The 18,561-nt window shown below is 31.3% G+C and overlaps 3 protein-coding genes and 1 pseudogene across 3 annotated transcripts; 2 read left to right on the top strand and 2 right to left on the bottom strand.

The window, feature by feature from the left end:
• The first annotated feature begins 1,169 nt into the window (after positions 1–1,169).
• On the top strand, positions 1,170–1,862 carry LOC137933702 (probable 3',5'-cyclic phosphodiesterase pde-5; annotated as a pseudogene).
• A 2,211-nt stretch (positions 1,863–4,073) lies between these two features.
• LOC137933713 (macrophage migration inhibitory factor homolog) lies at positions 4,074–5,355 on the bottom strand. The gene is made up of 3 exons (XM_068777740.1): positions 5,178–5,355; positions 4,314–4,489; positions 4,074–4,223 (listed from the first exon to the last, which is right to left on the bottom strand). The coding sequence occupies exons 1-3, from the start codon at positions 5,283–5,285 to the stop codon at positions 4,133–4,135; spliced, it is 375 nt and encodes a 124-aa protein (XP_068633841.1). The 5' UTR covers positions 5,286–5,355; the 3' UTR covers positions 4,074–4,132.
• Positions 5,356–10,757: 5,402 nt separating this feature from the next.
• On the bottom strand, positions 10,758–13,164 carry LOC137931685 (potassium/sodium hyperpolarization-activated cyclic nucleotide-gated channel 2-like). The gene is made up of 3 exons (XM_068775206.1): positions 12,893–13,164; positions 11,409–12,513; positions 10,758–10,971 (listed from the first exon to the last, which is right to left on the bottom strand). Exons 1-3 carry the CDS (start codon positions 13,162–13,164, stop codon positions 10,783–10,785), a joined length of 1,566 nt encoding a protein of 521 aa, XP_068631307.1. The 3' UTR covers positions 10,758–10,782.
• Positions 13,165–13,648: 484 nt separating this feature from the next.
• Positions 13,649–16,428, top strand: LOC137918590 (uncharacterized). Its single transcript, XM_068761413.1, has 2 exons — positions 13,649–13,870; positions 14,365–16,428. The coding sequence occupies exons 1-2, from the start codon at positions 13,738–13,740 to the stop codon at positions 14,775–14,777; spliced, it is 546 nt and encodes a 181-aa protein (XP_068617514.1). The 5' UTR covers positions 13,649–13,737; the 3' UTR covers positions 14,778–16,428.
• Positions 16,429–18,561: the final 2,133 nt, after the last annotated feature.

The raw sequence follows: 18,561 nt of genomic DNA, 5'->3' as shown, positions 1-18,561 counted from the left end.
TTGATAATTTAGGGCGAATTTCTGAACCTTTACTTTTTTGGTCACTACAGTCTTTCTTGTCTTTTTACGCTTGGACCTGGTAAGTAGTAACTGCTGTCCGCTGGTGCTAGGCTGGGGAGATGATAGTTCAACAGAAGGAGATGGCAAAGATTGGATGGAGTTCAATGTGGGTATAACATTGTAGTTACTTGTATTCGGCGATGGAAAAACTTCATCAAATGTTGGTGTGAGTGGTAAAGTAATGGGTATATCATGCTGTTCGTTGTTGGAGTCAGTTGAAGTATCAAGCAAATTAAGGGCTTCTAGTGATGATGCTATTGAAGGTGGATCAGAGGTATCTGGTGAAGGCGGTATATAAGCATTTGCTTCCTCATCAGATGTGGAACTATCGTCAGAGCATGCGTTTTGAGCGGGTACCAAAGCCAAGATCTTATGGGCGCGAGTTAGTTGTAAGTTCTGCAGGCGGAAAAAGAAAAAAAAAAGTTCAAAGCAGACAGTTTTTATGAGAAGGTAAAAAAATAAATAAACAAAAACTGCCGATTCGTTGAAAACCAAAAACTGTGTAAACTTAGCAATGTACAGCGTGGTTACCATAGTTCATTTTTAGTATTTTAGTGCGTTATTGGCAACGTGCAGTGCAGTGTACATACATTTGTTTCAACCAAAATCGGCCATAAAAATTGAGACAGTAACGCATAAAACCACTTTTTGAGTAATACATAGTTTTTAGATCAAATAACACACCATTTTTTATTAGTTTTTGAGCTAAAAAGTAATTTATAACGCAAAAACTTACCCGGGTCCCGCCAACACTTTGTTGTTTCGAAGCCATTTTGAATTTGACATGTGTTGTTCAGTGTTGCAACAACGAAAATATTTTTCTACTAATTCTAAATTATTTAGTAATATTTTTAATAAAAACAAAACAAAAAAATATTATTATTTAACCAGTAAATTTTTTTTGAAATGTATGTACAGTCTAATGTACCTTACCAAGTTAAGGGTTAAGTGTGAACAACCTTTATCACTTAGGGGTATAGAAAATAGATAGTAGCCGATTCTCAGACCTACTGAATACGCATATTAAATTTGGTAAAAATCAGTCAAGCCGTTTCAGAGGAGTTCAAGTTCGAACACCGTGACACGAGAATTTTATATATTAGATGATTTTAATTATGTTTTAGAAAGGAGCTAATTATTTGCTATACCAGCCAATACTGACGGCAGTGGGGAAAACTTCGTATGTAATAGAAATGTGGAGCATAGAGAAACTTTTCATCGATAAAGACGAAGAAGTTTGTTGCAACTTTCTTGCGTGGGGAAGTTTGGCATTACATTACCACACTCTATATCTTGACAAGGAAAGGGAGAGAAGCATGTCGGACTTCCTCTTGGACGTTGTAAAGTAATTAGTTAGTTAATTTAAGTTTCCAAAAGCTTTGCGTAGAATTTGTTGTAAAAGCATTCGGAGCTATTATTAATAAAATATTCGAAGTTGTTTCCAAATGTAAAACTCTTTCTAAGTTTATCTTAGGAAAGTTCGTATAAAACTTTATAATATAATAAGCTAAAATTCTGCATGATCATTACTTTACACAATTTTTTTAACAAGGCGATATTCGAAGAGGTGGTTTCCTTGGAACAGTTGATCAAAAGATTCCTTGAATTTGCGCAAAAACTAGTTAACGCAGATCATTACTTACAGTGTCTTTATTTCTAGTAGATTACAGAAAATATTAGTTGGTATCAACTATATTAGACCTGAAGTTTGAGCCTGGTCTTGGCGAGTTGTAAAGATGAAAGAAATTAGAATGCCCATAAATCGAGGCATAGCAGGCCATGTTGCTTTTAGCAGCTTTAGCGTCAGTACTTGGGCAAATCATAAACTGATGGCGGGCCGGCCGCCAGAAGTATAGGTAATTTTTTTTTTTTGGTTTCATTCTGGAATAGAATTCAATATTTTTCGAATGTACGAGAGTATTATTTTAGCTGTCGGCGGGCCACCAGTATCCGACCGGCGGGCCGCGGTCTGTGCATCAATGATGTATATACTCTATAATGTACATAAAATATATATTCGAATCTGGCTCAAAATCAAATAATTACATCATTTAAATAAATGTAATGCTTGGCTTAATATTCATTCAGTTTACCATTATTAAAATACATATATAAATACACAATTTCGCCTACACAAAGTTTCCCTGATTCGATTAAGACTAGAGAAAATAATCAAATGACAGACAATACAGTACAAAAATTTTAGATAATAAATACATCGATAATATTTCATCTTATATTTAATCCTATAGGTCATAATTAGTATACATCCGAGCTGAAAAAAACAAAAAAAATTCAATATATGCTTGCGAATCATCCCTCCGCAGATTCTGGAACTAATCAATATCAAAAAATCTCGGCGGGAATTTGCATTTTTACTTGACGCGGTGTCGGCGTCGGCGTCCGCTTCTGCATCGTCGTTGGCGTCAACTTTGGAGTCGGGTTCGTCGTTTACGTCAGCATCCAGTTTGGCTCTGGCGTCGGCGTCGAAGTCCTATTCATGTTGGCATTGGCGTAGAGGTTGGCGTAGGGGTTAGCGCCCTAAACAAGCTTTCATAAAACAAAAAGAAAGAAAATATTAATTGTTTAAAATAATTACTTTGTAATTTTTTCACGAATTTTATACACAGACAAACCGACCCATACACTGACGCCGACGCTAACACAGATGCCGAAGCATATGAGGACGGACCGAACCGCATCTAAAGCTGATGCCAACGACGAAGCAGAAGCGGACGCCGCGTTGCCTTTGTCTGTTCTGGTAATGGCATCGACGCCGTCGCAACATATAACGAGCGCATATAGAAACACTCCTTACATTATAAAACTCCATATCGATGCCAAGGCAAGTCCGACACAAGAGCTTAGGTCGAAACCAATGTCTGAACCGGCGCCGACGACTAAAACGGGAGTCACGTCTGCTACGCGGATGCCACCGACGAAACCAGCGACGACTATGCAGCGGACAGCTAGCCTAAGTCCGACTCAAGAACTTACGTTGACAACTATGCCTGGACCGCCGCCGGCGACAAAACTGCAAGCCACTTCAGCTACAGCTATGCCGGCGCATGCGATGCAGCGGACGTTATGGCAAGTCCGACACAAAAGCTTAGGTTGACACTCATGCCTGCACCAACACCAATGATAGAACCGCGAAGCATTTCAGCTACACCGACGCAGGCGCCGACTATGAAGCGAATCCCAACGGCATTTCAAACGACAATTACTTAGATATACGAGAGCATACAAGAAAAACACGCCATACATTACCAAATTCTATATCGATACAAAGGAAATTCTGACATAAGAGCTTAGGTTACACCAATGCCGAACCGACGCCGACGGCTTACCCGCGAACCACATCAAAGCCACCAATATAAATATACTAATAAATTATTTTGAAACTCAATTTCAGGTAGAATTTTTACTACCTAATACTAAAACAATGTATGTGATAGCTTTAAAAAATCTTAACATATGGAAAAACAAAGCAGATCTTATTTATAAAAAACAACAAAAGATCAATAACACATTCACTGCGGGCCCAATTTTGAAGAACTTTCAGCTGGTGCGGCTGAGGTCGGATCAGCCTCAAGCTGAACTTCCTAGTAGTGCGGTGGAGGCCTTTTCTGCCTCATGTTCATCAATATTTTTTTACAATATTGAGTCAATGCTTCGCAGACATAAAGAAAGCTATATTTGTTTTTGTCATATCTCATACGGTTGAGTGTAAACAGCCGCCGCACTAGAGAGAAAACACGAGTTTTACGCGCCGCACCAGTGCAAAGTCTACCATGAGGCTGAATCGACCTCAAGCCGCAGTGAACGTGATAAAGAAATATATCATGTCGACGTGAGTGATACTTCAGATCCAGATCCAGGGAAACTGGAATTTAATGATAACAGCATATAAAATAATGATTATTAAATATTTGTAAATAGTTTTAAAAAAATAAATGTTTAAATAAAAACTAAGCAGAAAACGCAAAATTTTAATTAATAAAAATACATATATATTTCAATTTGTATTATTTTTATCAGATTTATTTAGGACAATCACAGTATAGGAAAGTTACAATTTTTCAATTTTAAACATTTCTTCTATTGTAATACCTCCTTTTGCAACGTTATGTGCTTGTAAATCATAAAATGTTACAAAAAATCTGAAAATAAGATGATTGTATAAATAAAATTATCCTAGCGTCCGCTTGTTCACCAATGTACATTTTTTATTAAAAAAAATTATTTGTCACCTGTCTGAAACTATGTTCAGTTCTTTTTCCATGAATTTAGACAGTTCTCCTATGATTTCATTATTTTCTCGAATACCCAAATTTCCTATTGATTCCAGGGTAGCAATTGCGCCTGGTTTTGAAGATTCGCCTCCAAATGACAGGTGACAATCTCCTGATATTACGCAAATGAACTTCTGTGAAATGTAAATAAAAACATTAATATTTCCATGCTTCGCTTAACTTATGATGTTATTTAAATGAATTAATTATTATTATAACTATTAAATACAATTTTATGACTAACATAGTCAAAATGTCGATAAATGTCTTTGAAGTCCTTAAAAACCTTTGATTTGGTACGTAAACTACAGCGATACTACATGAAATGACCACTTATTTTTCAGTTTTATTATTTAAGTTCCAAGTTGCTCATACTTTTGTTTAATTCACTTTATAAACGAAGTAACAAACGCAATTTTGACATGTATTGTAAATTGCTCATTTAGAACCCTATAGTAGCAGATACCTGTAATAGCATAGGTATTTGATGCAAACCCCTGTGTTATATATTTTTAATAATATCCAGAACAAAAAATGTACGCTTTGTAATTAATAGAGTTCTCTTAAATGATATAAAAGATCATGTGGCAAATTTGACGCCAGTATTAAGAAACATTCTTTCCGCTCCCCGTGTCGATAATAATACGAAATCTTGAGCAAAAACAAATGTTATTAATAATATGTAAACAATTTATAAAAATAAATCATTAAAAAACGTCATACCTTGGAAACAAAAACAATGTAATCGTTAAAAAATAATTTGTATTATTAAAACATGTAGCTAATTTCATAAGTAAATGATTTAAATTCAATAATACTTACATTTTCCTCCTTTTTTACAGTTTTTGCTAAGATTGGTATTATCTTGTTAACAAAATCACGAGGTATTTTGTTGTTCGGTATATTCGTTAAAATTTTTAAACAGGGCATTTTAAAATTTATCGATCAGCGTTCCACACAGCACAAATATACGAAGTGATAAAGAGCATCAACTCAAACTGTCAGCTTATTTTATCTAAAATGAATGTACGTTAACTCATTAAAATGATTAGATAACACTTAAGTATCCATGTATAAGTATAACAGTAACAATATCTTAATATTCCCGGATTAAAAGCGGCAAATGACTTGATAGGATGTATAACAGTATTTTGCCTTTTTGATTCTATGATTGCTAAGATATAATTATATTAAGCGTGTCGTCAATACACCCTTTTTAATTACGATTATGAATAAATCATTAAATCAAAAGAGGGAATAAAGAGTGTTTGTTTTAGTGAGTGTTTCTTTTTTGCCATCGACTAATGAAGTATATATGAAATAGTTGAACATTTTAATTCTAAAGCATCAATATGCCAATCATCTAATATATCAGTAAACCTATATTTACAAAATTAGTTCATAAGTTTGTTAATATTTATCTAGAATGCAGATTTGAGGCTCCTTACGGAAACAAAGCTGAAAGGCTCTCGTGGTAGCTTTGGCAAGACACCGAGTTAAAAAATTCAGGATAAAAAATCAAAATACACGATTAACATAATCGTCTGTTTTGACATAATCGTTACTTCTTAATGGGTTATTTTGAAAACAACAAATTGGAAATCAGCGATTAATAAAATAAATGTATTTTGGAATTCTTTCCTCATTTCATTTAGATTAGAGCAAAATACTACTTTAGCGCTATGATTTCTGTTTTGTGCAAGTTTTAAATTTAAATGTGCTTTTAAGTCTTTCTACTTTTTTACATGAGGATTTAACGAGTCTCAAGAACAAAATAATTTTAATCTTAATATATCTCGTAGATTCCAGGGAGAGACAAGCCACGACATTAATTGGTGACCTGAACTTAGTTCATGTTTACGATTGTAGCGTTGATATTCTTACGGTGTTGCACGAGATGCATTCTGATGTTCCACATACTCCTATTCGTGACACGCACGGTGGCCTTTACAATATATTCTTCGCATAAAAACAAGGTGGTTTGCCCCATTAATTTTTAATGCGTGTTTCGTTGTTTTTTTTTTTAAAGTAGTGGAATAATTTTTCTGTAACATTATTTCTGAAAAATGAGAGATCAGACCATTAAGAGAGCGTTGAAATATTTAATATAAATACATACATAGCCCTGCGCATTAGGAAGTCAATTTGGCTGTAAAAAGGCCACATGGCCTTAGCGCTTTAAGGTTCTAAAATGAAGACCATGGATTGGCCACCCACATGTTGGGCAGGTGACCTTGTTAAGGTCGTCAGGAAATATTAAATATGTTGAGGAATGTTGAATTGTTGAGGTAATCGACAAAGTATTTGTAAAACGATAAAATATTTCTTCATCTGTTTTTAAAAAATAATCTAAAAGCTATACTCATTACACAGAGATGATTTTTCTTTTAATTTATTAGTTCCATTTTAAATTTGTGCCACTCTTCAAGATTAAGACACACGATGGTTGGCTAACTTATTGGAGTAAACAACACTTGAATAAAATAAATACAGAGATATACTGGCCATGTTTCAATGCGAGCCATGGTTGTATTTGTAAGATGCTTCACGTGGATTAACTTTCTTTTCGTCCCGTAACGAATTGAAGTGATAGTTACCACGCTTATGTATAACAAAATGTAAGACAACACAAGCGCTAACCGGTTATTGCATAATGATATGGTATATTTGGATTAAGTTTCTTATCAACGGATCCGAGTTACATAAATGAACATTTTCGTTATCATATTAACTGACGTAATATAAACATTTTTCGGTTAACTAATATTTTACTCCTTTTAAAACATGACAAGATGAATTTCCATCAGTTCTATAGACCAACGGCTTTGGCCATCTATCCATATTCCTAATAAAATACGTTAACAATTATGATACATATTAATTAATTTTGTTTTAAATTAATTTTCTCTAATAACGTGCACTCTTTATCGCGTCATTTTTATGCAATATTACAATGTAATTTTACTCGTCTTACTGCCTCGAGAAGTAGGACGCGAAATGCTAAAATACTTTTATTACATTTTCCATTTTGACGAACGCTGCGTACGTCGTGAATTACCTAAGAAGTTAATTTCATTTACATTTTTAAATTAACCTACAACCATGAAATTTCTCTGTATTTGAATGTCTCAATCTTATTAAATTCATATTATGTTCAATTCTGATATTCATGTTTGAATCTCCAGAACGTAAGACCGAAAATAAAAACGTAGAAATAATATTTTATACAAAGGCACCTTACATCCTATAAGCCTTCACGTAGGTAAATTATGTCAAAAGATTTACCTTCCTTTTATTAACATTATTTTATTTTTATTATTTTTAATATCTGGTGCCATGGACTATTTACAATCCTCTCGCATTTTAATTGGTTTTATAAACAATTATATCTTCTTGCCTAATTTACTTATTCCATCCATAAACACATCAATTGCAGATTAAAAAACGATCAGTTTTAATAATTATAAACCTTTGACCTGAAAAAACTATACGATGCGGTAATTACATGTTTAGCCATCTTGCAAAGTATGTTAATATATTCTCTCAGCAAAATAGCTTTTGCGAAAAAATGCGACGCTGCTGCAAAAGAATTATAAATAACAAAATTCTACTGGATATTCCTTTTTAATACTTTACTTTGAACTTCTAAATAATGAACTGGCAATTAGTATAAAAATATAAGCTATATATTATAACAATATTTTTTTTTTCATTATTAAAACTATGTTAACATTAGGCTTATCTTTGTGATGGTAAAAATATACCATAGGAACTGGTCGGTTTTACTTATCGCTTATAAGTCAATGGTCGATGAATACTTTTTGTTTCGATAACGACATTCGTCAGAATATCTTATACTTACTGTTAATAATCAGGGAGTAAAGAGGTAAGATGATGAAATGAGAGCAGCTCCCGTGCTATAAAGACGTATCCGCTAACCGTTCCCCGTTGTTACATACGTAAAGTTTCCAGTCTAGCTTTCTTACTATTGATTCTAAGATGGCTAACAGCTGGGAAGATCAAATCGCCTTGACTCACTCCTCTTTCTATGGCAAAACTTGGGCCCGCGCTTTCCAATTTGTATATATTCGTTTTCAACCCCTTGCTCTATAAGCGTCTTCCACATACTCGTAATTAAATGTGATATTGTGTCGAACGCTTTTTTGTAGTCGATGAAAACAATGCACATGGCTCTACATTTTTCTGATATTTTTCAATCAATATTTCGAGAGTTTGAATATGGTCTATGGTCGAATATCTCTTTCTAAATCCCGCCTATTCTATGGGTTGTTCGTCTTCTAAGGTAATGCTTACTCTTTGGTCTATGAGAGAAGAGAACAATTTGTACCCACTTGACAAGAACAATAGGCGACCATAATATAAGAGGTGCCTGGTTTCGTACGTCAGGCGTCGAACAGGGGGTTCGTAGAAGGTAAGACGGCTTCGATAACCAGGGTATTTATCCCGGACGTCGTGTTGCCCTATAGCGCTAAGCAGATCGTCCGAACGTTCAGGGGGCACGGGTGACTCGCTGAGCACATGCATACATTTAAACTCGAGGATTGTCTCCCGCGCATCTTTGACCCTGTGAGGAACTGGTGGAACCAGACCGCGGTTCACGCAATAATTAGCTGTCCTATATTGGCAAAAAAACTTTATAGAAAACAAAAATAGTAAATAGTTAAGTGGTTCCATAGATTGTAACGATTGATGAGAGGCGATGTGTGGGATTATGAATAAACGAAAACAGAATGTAATATGATGTAAAGAACAAAAGAAGATGGAGAAAGGGAAATTGACGGAAATAGGAGAGGAAAGTTCCAATAAAATAAACGTTGGAAAAATTGTAACGAAATACAATTCCCTATTTAACCTCCACTTCGTGTGTATATCGTTGAGAATAGGTAAAGTTAAAATAAATATTTATTTTTAAAAATATCAGCTCAATATTTTATTAACAATAACTTACGGTAATTCCAAAGTATTAATAAAACAATTTCTTATTAAAAAAGTAACGCTGAAGAAATGTTATTCAATACTAAGTCTGGTCATAATTACTGTTATAATTAAAAATAAACAAAACATTAGTTTTGAATTTGGAAACTGTCATTTTTACAGATTGTTCTTTGTTTTCTTATTCTCGCACCAATAAATTATAAAATATTTTTGATATTAAAAGGGACTGAAATGATTATGATTGTGTGCATTGCTTTACATAAAGTAGATCTAGTGCCAAATACAATTTTAAAAATCCTCCATAGGTTTAGTATTAGCAAATGTTTGTATACCGGGCTATTGATATATAAAGAAACTTAGTGTGTAGTATTTGTACGAAAAAGACGATCAAAGCAGTAAAGGAAAGAATTCGAAAGAATTCTGCTTGAAAGCAAAAGATTTTATCTTAGGAGATGAAGATGGCATCTTCCATATCGCGTATTTTAAAAGATAACTTAGGACTTCCCGCTTTTAAGAGATCTATTTTTACTGGTTATTTCTTAATTGATAATGTGAAACAAGAATAGGGAGATAAAATTGAAACAACGAGCAATATTTTAACACACAAAATGACCATATTTACGCTGAAAGCACTGAAGAAGCTTCCCAAGTAGTCAACAGCGTAAAACGTTGGCATAACCCGACTCCAGTGATGGTTTGTTGTAGTGTAAGCAACAAAGGAGAGACTGAGCCACGTTTTTGAGGCATTTCAGCAAGACTTTTCGCTGGGTCATAAAGCTCGATCCACTCAATTTGGTTAGAAACTAACGTTACGAATTCTATCTGAGCTGGAGCTGAAGACTGGTCGACGTCTAGTCTTGATTTTCACAACAGGATTATGATATAAGGTCAGTTTTAGATAGTAAGACTTACTCTAAATGCCATGATAATTTGGAGTCCCTAAAACAATCCATACGATTGGCAGTGAAGAATTTTCTCATGGAAAGTGTACGCGCTGCTATTGTCTATAACTGGTCTCTAAAAAAATTTTGTTTTTCTTTATAACAATAATTATGGCAAGACTAAGTTATTATACACTACCGATATTGTTTAAGAACAAGATATTTTCAACATAGTAAATGTTTTAACATTTAATCAAAACAATTATTTTTACAAATGTGTCTGATTAACGATTTCTCGTTTCATCTCAAAAAATAGATCAGGATAATTCCGCATGACACCTCTGAACAGAGATTTATCTAAATAAAGAAGCTGCAAAAAGAATGATATATATGTTAATATGAAAGGTATTAATGAAATGTGCACATTTTATTACAATTTGTGATTTTCCGTATGTATTAATATACATAGTTTAGCTTTTCTATTGTGTCCCTTAAAATACTTCTTTTATAAGTGATTCATCACGATGGTTAGAGTTAAAAACATATAGTAAAAATTATTAGAATTATACGGTCAGTAATGATTTTAAATATTAAACCACCTTGCTTGTTGTTAGTACAACTGCCGGAACTACGGAAATTTCGTCTGTGACTAAAGATAATTCGCCGTTGTAGTCTCCGTCTATGAGATATTTAACATCACTGTCCAAAGAGGAATAAACAGCTAGTACTCCAACATCAACAATAATGAGACCCTCACTAGCGACAGGAGCAGCAACAGCCTGTGAAAAAATATAACGATATTAGAACCACACAGTTTTGAATTATTTGTCGTCGTGAGCTTAACGTTTCACTTGAATTTGAGGTGAACAATTAATCTCCAGTAAAAGTGACATAAATTCACCACCATGCCATCCCAATGAAAACTAAAACTTTAATGTAATGTTAAAATATATTATAATAAAAAATAAGTTAATAATATTTGTAGAAAATAATAAATCAAGCAGATAAATTAGATTTCGACTAATTCTTGAATTCGAGACTAATTAAAGAATAAAATTATTTGTCTTAAAATATTTTTTGACAAAAAAATAAGATTCTAATAAAAAAAAATAAAAAAAACAAAAGACTTTTAAATACATTTAATAAAATAAATACATTTAACTAATACATTTTAAATAAAACTAATATTATAACTAAAAAAAACGCATACACAAACCTCAGTAATGACATCATTTTCTAGATACACGTCTTCGATTAGTAAAATAGAGATTTCTTCAATTAAATTCTGTGGCCATTCAGAAAAGCATGGTATTCTTGATAAATACTTAGCGTAAGAACTGATAACAATTTCTTTTTTTAAAGACGCAGGAAGAGATTGATAGCAACCATTTTGTTTTTCAGTTATCGTCAATCTTGTCATGTTAAAATTGTGATATTCTAAAACTTTAAGACTAAAAGTATCAGATAACTGCCGCCAACGTAGTAAGTTAATGATTCTGTTTTTATTCATTATAAGCTGCTCTTGTGGATACTTCACACGGCTTAGACAACTGTGACATTCAACGAGATTCCACATATAAAATATGTTAGCTAATATAAATGAACAAAGAGAAGTCATTTTATCCCAATAATGGATCTGTGGTCTTAATCCAAAACTGAATAATAAAAATGACTTGAAGACTCTAGCCAACTCTAAGGTCCAGAACACGAAATTAGATTGCGGAAATCTTTCATCATATTTGAAAACGATTACTGAGAAGTAATAAGACAACGGATCTACTTCACCACTTTGCATTACTACAAGAAGATGAATAGTATCCGCTAATTTCATAGTCGTTAGCATTGTAACTAATCCTAATACAGCAATACGAAGAAATTTAAAGAAGTACATTGCTCGAAAGGAACTTCTTTCTCTTTTCCAGTAATCCGAAGCATCATACAAACGATATAAACGTAGAACACTCACCAGTCTCAAAGTAAACACGAACATATTACATTTACAAATAGCACAACTAATATTTTTTCCATAATTTAAAAACATTATTGACTGAAGTGGCATTGATGAAATAAAGTGAAAAAATAATTTTGTTGAGCAAAAATTCATCATCGACTTCCTTATTTCCAAATTTATGCTTCTATCTTCTTTAACGATATATCCAGTTAACATGCTTATAAACAAATCGGAAATAATTACAGCTTCACATATTACTCCAATAATATATATCTTCCATGATAATTCTCCATACAAAATTGAAGTGCTGTGATGAAATATCATTTTACTTAAAAGATCTACGCTAAGTATAATGCATTCCCAAAAATTCCTGTAATCAAAAATGTAAAATTAAAGTTGAAGCAAAGCGTTAACATTAAAATTATTGTTCATCATTCCTGATAGAAATAGCAATAATAAAAAAATCTATGAATTTATTCCATTCAATAATATAATATAGGGAATAATTTTATAAATATTGTTAAACTTTTTAAACGCAAGCTAATATTTAAATCCATATTTTTTTGAAAGTAAAGGCTTTTAAATTGTTTGGCTTTGTATAAACCATCGGTCAGAAAATTAAAATCTGTAGTAAAATGAAAACGTGGTTTACAATTTGAATAACTTCCGCAACTTAATCGTATATTCAAAGTGTATTACAATATACATATCATTTTTAAAATAATAATAAGTACTAATATTAACAGTACCTAAATTTACTGAAAGGGTGAATAGCGCCCCTGCAATATCGAAACTGTCTCATTCTTTCCATTCTCATAGAATGAGAACTGCGATAATAACATCTAGATCTCGGATCGGAGTAAGAAAGTAGAAAAATATCATTCCACCAACGTTTAACACGCACCCACCAATAAAAGTTATTTTCTTGAATATCTATATTTATCACATCTTTCTCATAATCCATCGAGCATGCATGATCGTAATACGACTCTCTAAAAGAATTTCTCTTTTTTCCGTACATATTAAGGAACAAAAATGAAATAATTGACGTATTAGACTTTACTCATAAAAATTAAAATGAAGCAAAGTAGAATTTTTCTATCAGTTTCAAACAAAGCAGGTAAACTATAATAACTTACTGAAATTAGGACCAAGTAATACATTAGTATATTAAACAAATTATCCTAATTATACTTCTACTTAAATCAAATAATTAGTGATATCTCTGAATAAAAATATCATATTTCTCGTTCATGAACATTTTTTATTTATTTCACAGTGTAAGGAATTTGCCACTCGCAGCAACATATTTGTAGAAATATAAATGGTATCGAAATATTGTTTCTTATACAAAACCAGAATTAATGTCCTTTCCGATATGACCTTTTAAAATTTTAAAAACTTTTCTCTACTCGAGTTACTTACAATTCTATTTATCTTTCTGCGCCAAAATTAGTAATTGTTTATGGTTGCTTGTAATGTCAACTCAATAGTCGATACAAAAAATTCTCCTTTACCAGTGCCAGTTGCGACAAATATAAGTCAGCCATTGTGTATGTTTATGTTTTAATTACGCTATACATTCTATTTTACAATGCCGAAAAATATCACTAGTGAAGTGCGGGAAATAATTCTTAAAGTAAAAGAGTTTATGGATGAAGAAAAACGAATGCAAGTTCCAATAATTCCACTGAGCAAAGTTTATGTCCGAGTCTCTGCCGCTACAGGTAAGCTAGTAAAGAATTACAAAAATTGTGTTTATAGCCGTATTCATATGAAAATATGTATAAATATTCTATATATTAAACAACTTTATTAATTTATAATTATAAATGACTATTGTGTTTGGTATTTCATAAAGATACAATTAACTTCTAATAATTGTGTTATCATTTGTTTTGAATTATGGATCTTTCAGATATATATAATTTTGAAACTTACTCAATATCCAAGTTATGGTCTGTACACTTTCATGTTAGATAATATTGAGAATAACTTAGTGGTAGATGTCCTATTGCAGGAATGTTTATCATGATTTTTAAAATTAAATTTATTGTTCATTATTCATTTATTATACACTTATCACAGATAGTTCAAATTGATCACAGATTTTGCTTCTGAGTTATGGGGATGTTATCATTAGCGACACAATACTTTTTAATTTCACATTTACAAATATATATGGATTAAATATTTATAAAAAAAAAACTCTTTTTTTCAGGTGTTTCTGAGCGCACTGTGTTAAATATTGTTAAGGAAGCCAGGTTAGTAGAACAAGGCTTGCTTGATCCTGAAACTCTTAAGAAAACACCAAAGAAAAGAGTACGGACTAAAGGCAAAATTGAAGTTGATGAGTATGATTTGCAAGTGATACGCAGAAAAATACATGAATTTTATGCATTTAAGAAAGAAGTTCCCACAATCAACAAACTACTTCAAATACTTAAAGAAGAAATAAACTTCAAAGGATCCAGAGAAACCCTACGGAAGATATTGCGTAAAAATGGATTCCAATTCCGAAAAACAAAAAATAACAAAGAGAAAGAACAAGCACCTGAGGCTACATCAACAGTTCCTCCAATGGTTGCACCATATATCCATACTATGTTTAGTCATAAAAATATTCAATCGTAAAATCAGCTCCACTAAGTATAAATTAAAAAGGTCTTTCTTGAGTAACAATGTAAGAGGTATTTTAATATGCCATTTTTATTGATATGGCAGATGATAAAACAAAAATATACATTTATATACCAAGCAGTAATTATTAAAATAGTGATTTAATCAAATTTTATACATTACTGTCAGGTCTCTTTATGCTGAATATTTTTATGCTATTTTGAAACTGTGTGGCATGTATTTCATCCAAATTTTCTTGAACAAATAAGTATTTGGGCCTGTTTAAGATGCTTGCATGCAGATAGCCCCTAAATATTTTGTTTTCCTTTTCTATTTGTTCTACTGACATCACAATTATACATGTAAAAGACGACTAGATCTTCCTTAACTCTTTATATACAGATGTTTTTAGAGTGAGCTTTTGCAATTCAGATGTTCCCCCTGTAGAGGATACTTACCATTGCCAAGTTGCTAATACAAAAAACAGGCAAAAAATTGTCAGATATTGATAATGATTAAAAATTGTAAAAGCATGTAATTTTTCATTAAAATAAAATCATTTAAATGTGAACACAAGTTTACTTTAAGCTTCTTTATTTAGTTAAATTTCTTACTAGTTGAATTTCTTTCAACCATTGTAGTAATTTAAGCAGCCTATTTCTATGATTTTTTTGTATATAATTTTTAATTTTAAGTTTATTATAACTAATTGTTTTAGTTTCAATAAAATTTTAGAATATTTCAAGACAAGTAGTCTTTTTTAATGTGAATCGTTTTATATGCGCTTTTCGATAGAATGTATCTATAATGATACAGTAACACTAGCCCACAGTATACATCCCTAAGGGTTCAAACCATTTCCTTCCCAACTGGGTTTGACCTTTGTCCAGTGACCACTACAAACTCGCACTGAGCTTCTTGACTGCCAAGAACAGCACAAATGTTCATCACACCTTTTGCTTTCAGTTCATCCAGAGTCCCCGTCATTTGCTTCAAATTGGTAGAATTAAGAGGTGATTGCAAAGACTACTATTTATTTTATATTTTCTCTAATAATACTCCTCTTTCTGAAAGTTGTTTAGCATAGTTTATATTTCACCATAACAAGTTCATCGGATACAAATAATGATACAACTAACTCCTAAGTGTCTTTGGCATATCAGTTTTAGGGTTAAAATGTCCCTGAAATACTATTTTAGTAATGTATGTACATTTCTTTGAAAAATCATTATTTTTCCTTGTCATCAATATAATGATACAACCCAATCAAGTGTAAAGCAAAACTCCCTTTTTATTATGTTACCTGCCCTGATTACAATATTAATAAATGTCTTACATGTGCAGTGTGCAAACTAATTATATTAATAAATGTCAATCGATACAATTATGGTTCAATATCCACAGCATGAAACAAGACCTTACAGTACATAATTTCCAACTAAAATTGCATGTATTATGTATTTCAATTAAATTAATTAGTTATAATACTAAATTAATTCATATACATGTGTATATTCAAATCAATCCTACAATTGTTTTAAATGTACTAAAAATAACAGTAACATTAATGTTAGAATTGACAGTATACTTCTTAATATATCAAATTTTAAAAAGTAACTCCTATAAATTAAATTGCATGTATAAGAATTATAATCATAAGAATATTCTACATGTTGGTAAGTTACTGAGAAAATAATGGGATATTTATATTAAATGCTATGCTTAGATCCCTTACTTTAAACCAATAAATGTTCTGAATAATATACACAAGTGACTAAATTGTGAAAACTTGTACCGTAATATGTGTTATTAATCAGACAAGTAAACTTTTGGTCTAGTCAGGTTGAACCTCACCAAGACAAGTTTACATGTTCAGGGTTAAGATTATATCATCCTCAGTTTCCAAGTTGTGAGGTAAATCGCATGTTATTTACAATTAATCTATAGGAGTAAATCTCAATCGATATACTATACACTTTGAAAGAAAATGTTGATAATAATCACTGGTGTTAGACAAAGTAGAATTGTTCTGCATTTTAAATTTCTTTTTATCTTAAATTCTCCTCACAAGCTCCAGTATTCATTGTAAAAAGGAGCATAACTAACAATAGTTATGTTCTCTTTAGTTACATAAGTATCTAAGGTTGGAAAGCCTTAGATAAATAGTTATGGATGTCCTAACTGCTTATCAACAGGTGAGCCATATTTTAACAAACTAGTGAAATAAATAGATATGTTGTGTAAGTCTGCTAGTAAGTGTAATTCTGAACACAGTAAACAATTATGTGAATTACTAAAAAATAAAATTCTTAACACCTTGTAACTACTGATTTTGATTTCACCTTAATTGAAATTAGGAAATGTTCAAATGCAAGGAGGTATATTTTAGAAGCAATATTTTTATTAACATAATGCTAAAATTCCTAAGAATAACAATGACAACTACAGCACTTATTCTTCACAAACATTGAGAATAAACTATAGAACAAATGATAATTACATCATAGACTAAAAAATACATATCAGCTATGTTTCTATAATTTTTAGATGTTACACATACTTTCAATAGTTAAAACTAACTTCCTCATTTATAAACTATGATAAGACAGTGAATAAGATAAACAGCTTATTATTTAAATATTTTATCATGCTAATAAAACTACAAATGGTAAAGGAATTAATTGTTAATGTTAACTAACAATGTTTGAATACATTTTTTCTGATTACTATGTACACTGATCTAAAATTTGGAACATGTTAGGTAGACAATTCTGTGTGTGGTTTCTAAAGCTAAATTTGGAAATTGCTTAAATAACTTTATTTCACTTTATAATTCCATTTTAACTGGTGAAAATTCTGCATTAATTTTTTACATTATGTAATTTCTTCAAACAAATGACAAATCAAGATTTTTATAAGCATAAATATAAAATTATGTGTAAAATTATAAATCACAAAGCACAAGTTCTAACTAATTCTAATCATTTTCATTCAAGCACTTGCATATATTCCTCCCAGAATGCTCTGAACTGTTTGCTTAAGAAACAGTTCTTGTTAAAACATTAATGGAATATGAAAAAGCCTTATAACAATTAAAATACGGTTATCTAATTTATTCCAAGCTTAGTCTTTAGAATTAATTTTATATTGAACTAATAACTGCTATGGCTCAATGATTATTTCGTGCTATTGTAAAAACTAATCAATTACGTCAATATTTATTATTTCAGTATAACGATATTTCTATAATTATTAAATGACATTATTGCCCTAATTATATAAAAAAGAAGTATTTTGTGGAAATAAAGAAATTTAAATCATATGAAAAACTCCTATAAATTATTGTTAAACATAAACCACTCTTTAACATAGCTTATCAAATATCAATTGCTGACAAATGTTTCGTTTTTAGTTATAAATAATACTTATTAGGATTTTTATGGATATAAAATAACTAAAACATCCAACATTGATAACATAAGTTGGCAAATTATAGATATTGGCATATATATGGAGCTGATTGTTAAAACAGGCAAATTGACTGCACTAATACTATAAAACATTCACTCAACAAACCAAACAAAATCAGGTAATAATTATTAAATAGAAAAACTAACAATGCAAATATTACTTTTTCCACCACATTTTTCTAATTCCTAGAAATAACCAACCTTAATAGTAGGTACAATGATTATACTTACTTTTTGGATTTGTAGAATCTAAGTTATTAATTGGCATAATACTAAATGAATAATCTTGTTTTGCTATTCTAACAAAAGTGACTTGACTAATGTTTATA

Source organism: Battus philenor, unplaced genomic scaffold (assembly GCF_028537555.1).
Source record: "Battus philenor isolate CCGP_79_NKW_IND1 unplaced genomic scaffold, ilBatPhil1.0.hap1 SCAF_1, whole genome shotgun sequence".
Taxonomy (NCBI): Eukaryota; Metazoa; Arthropoda; class Insecta; order Lepidoptera; family Papilionidae; genus Battus; species Battus philenor.
Note: the sequence above shows the minus strand (reverse complement) of the source record. Positions and strands in the feature narration are given on the sequence as shown.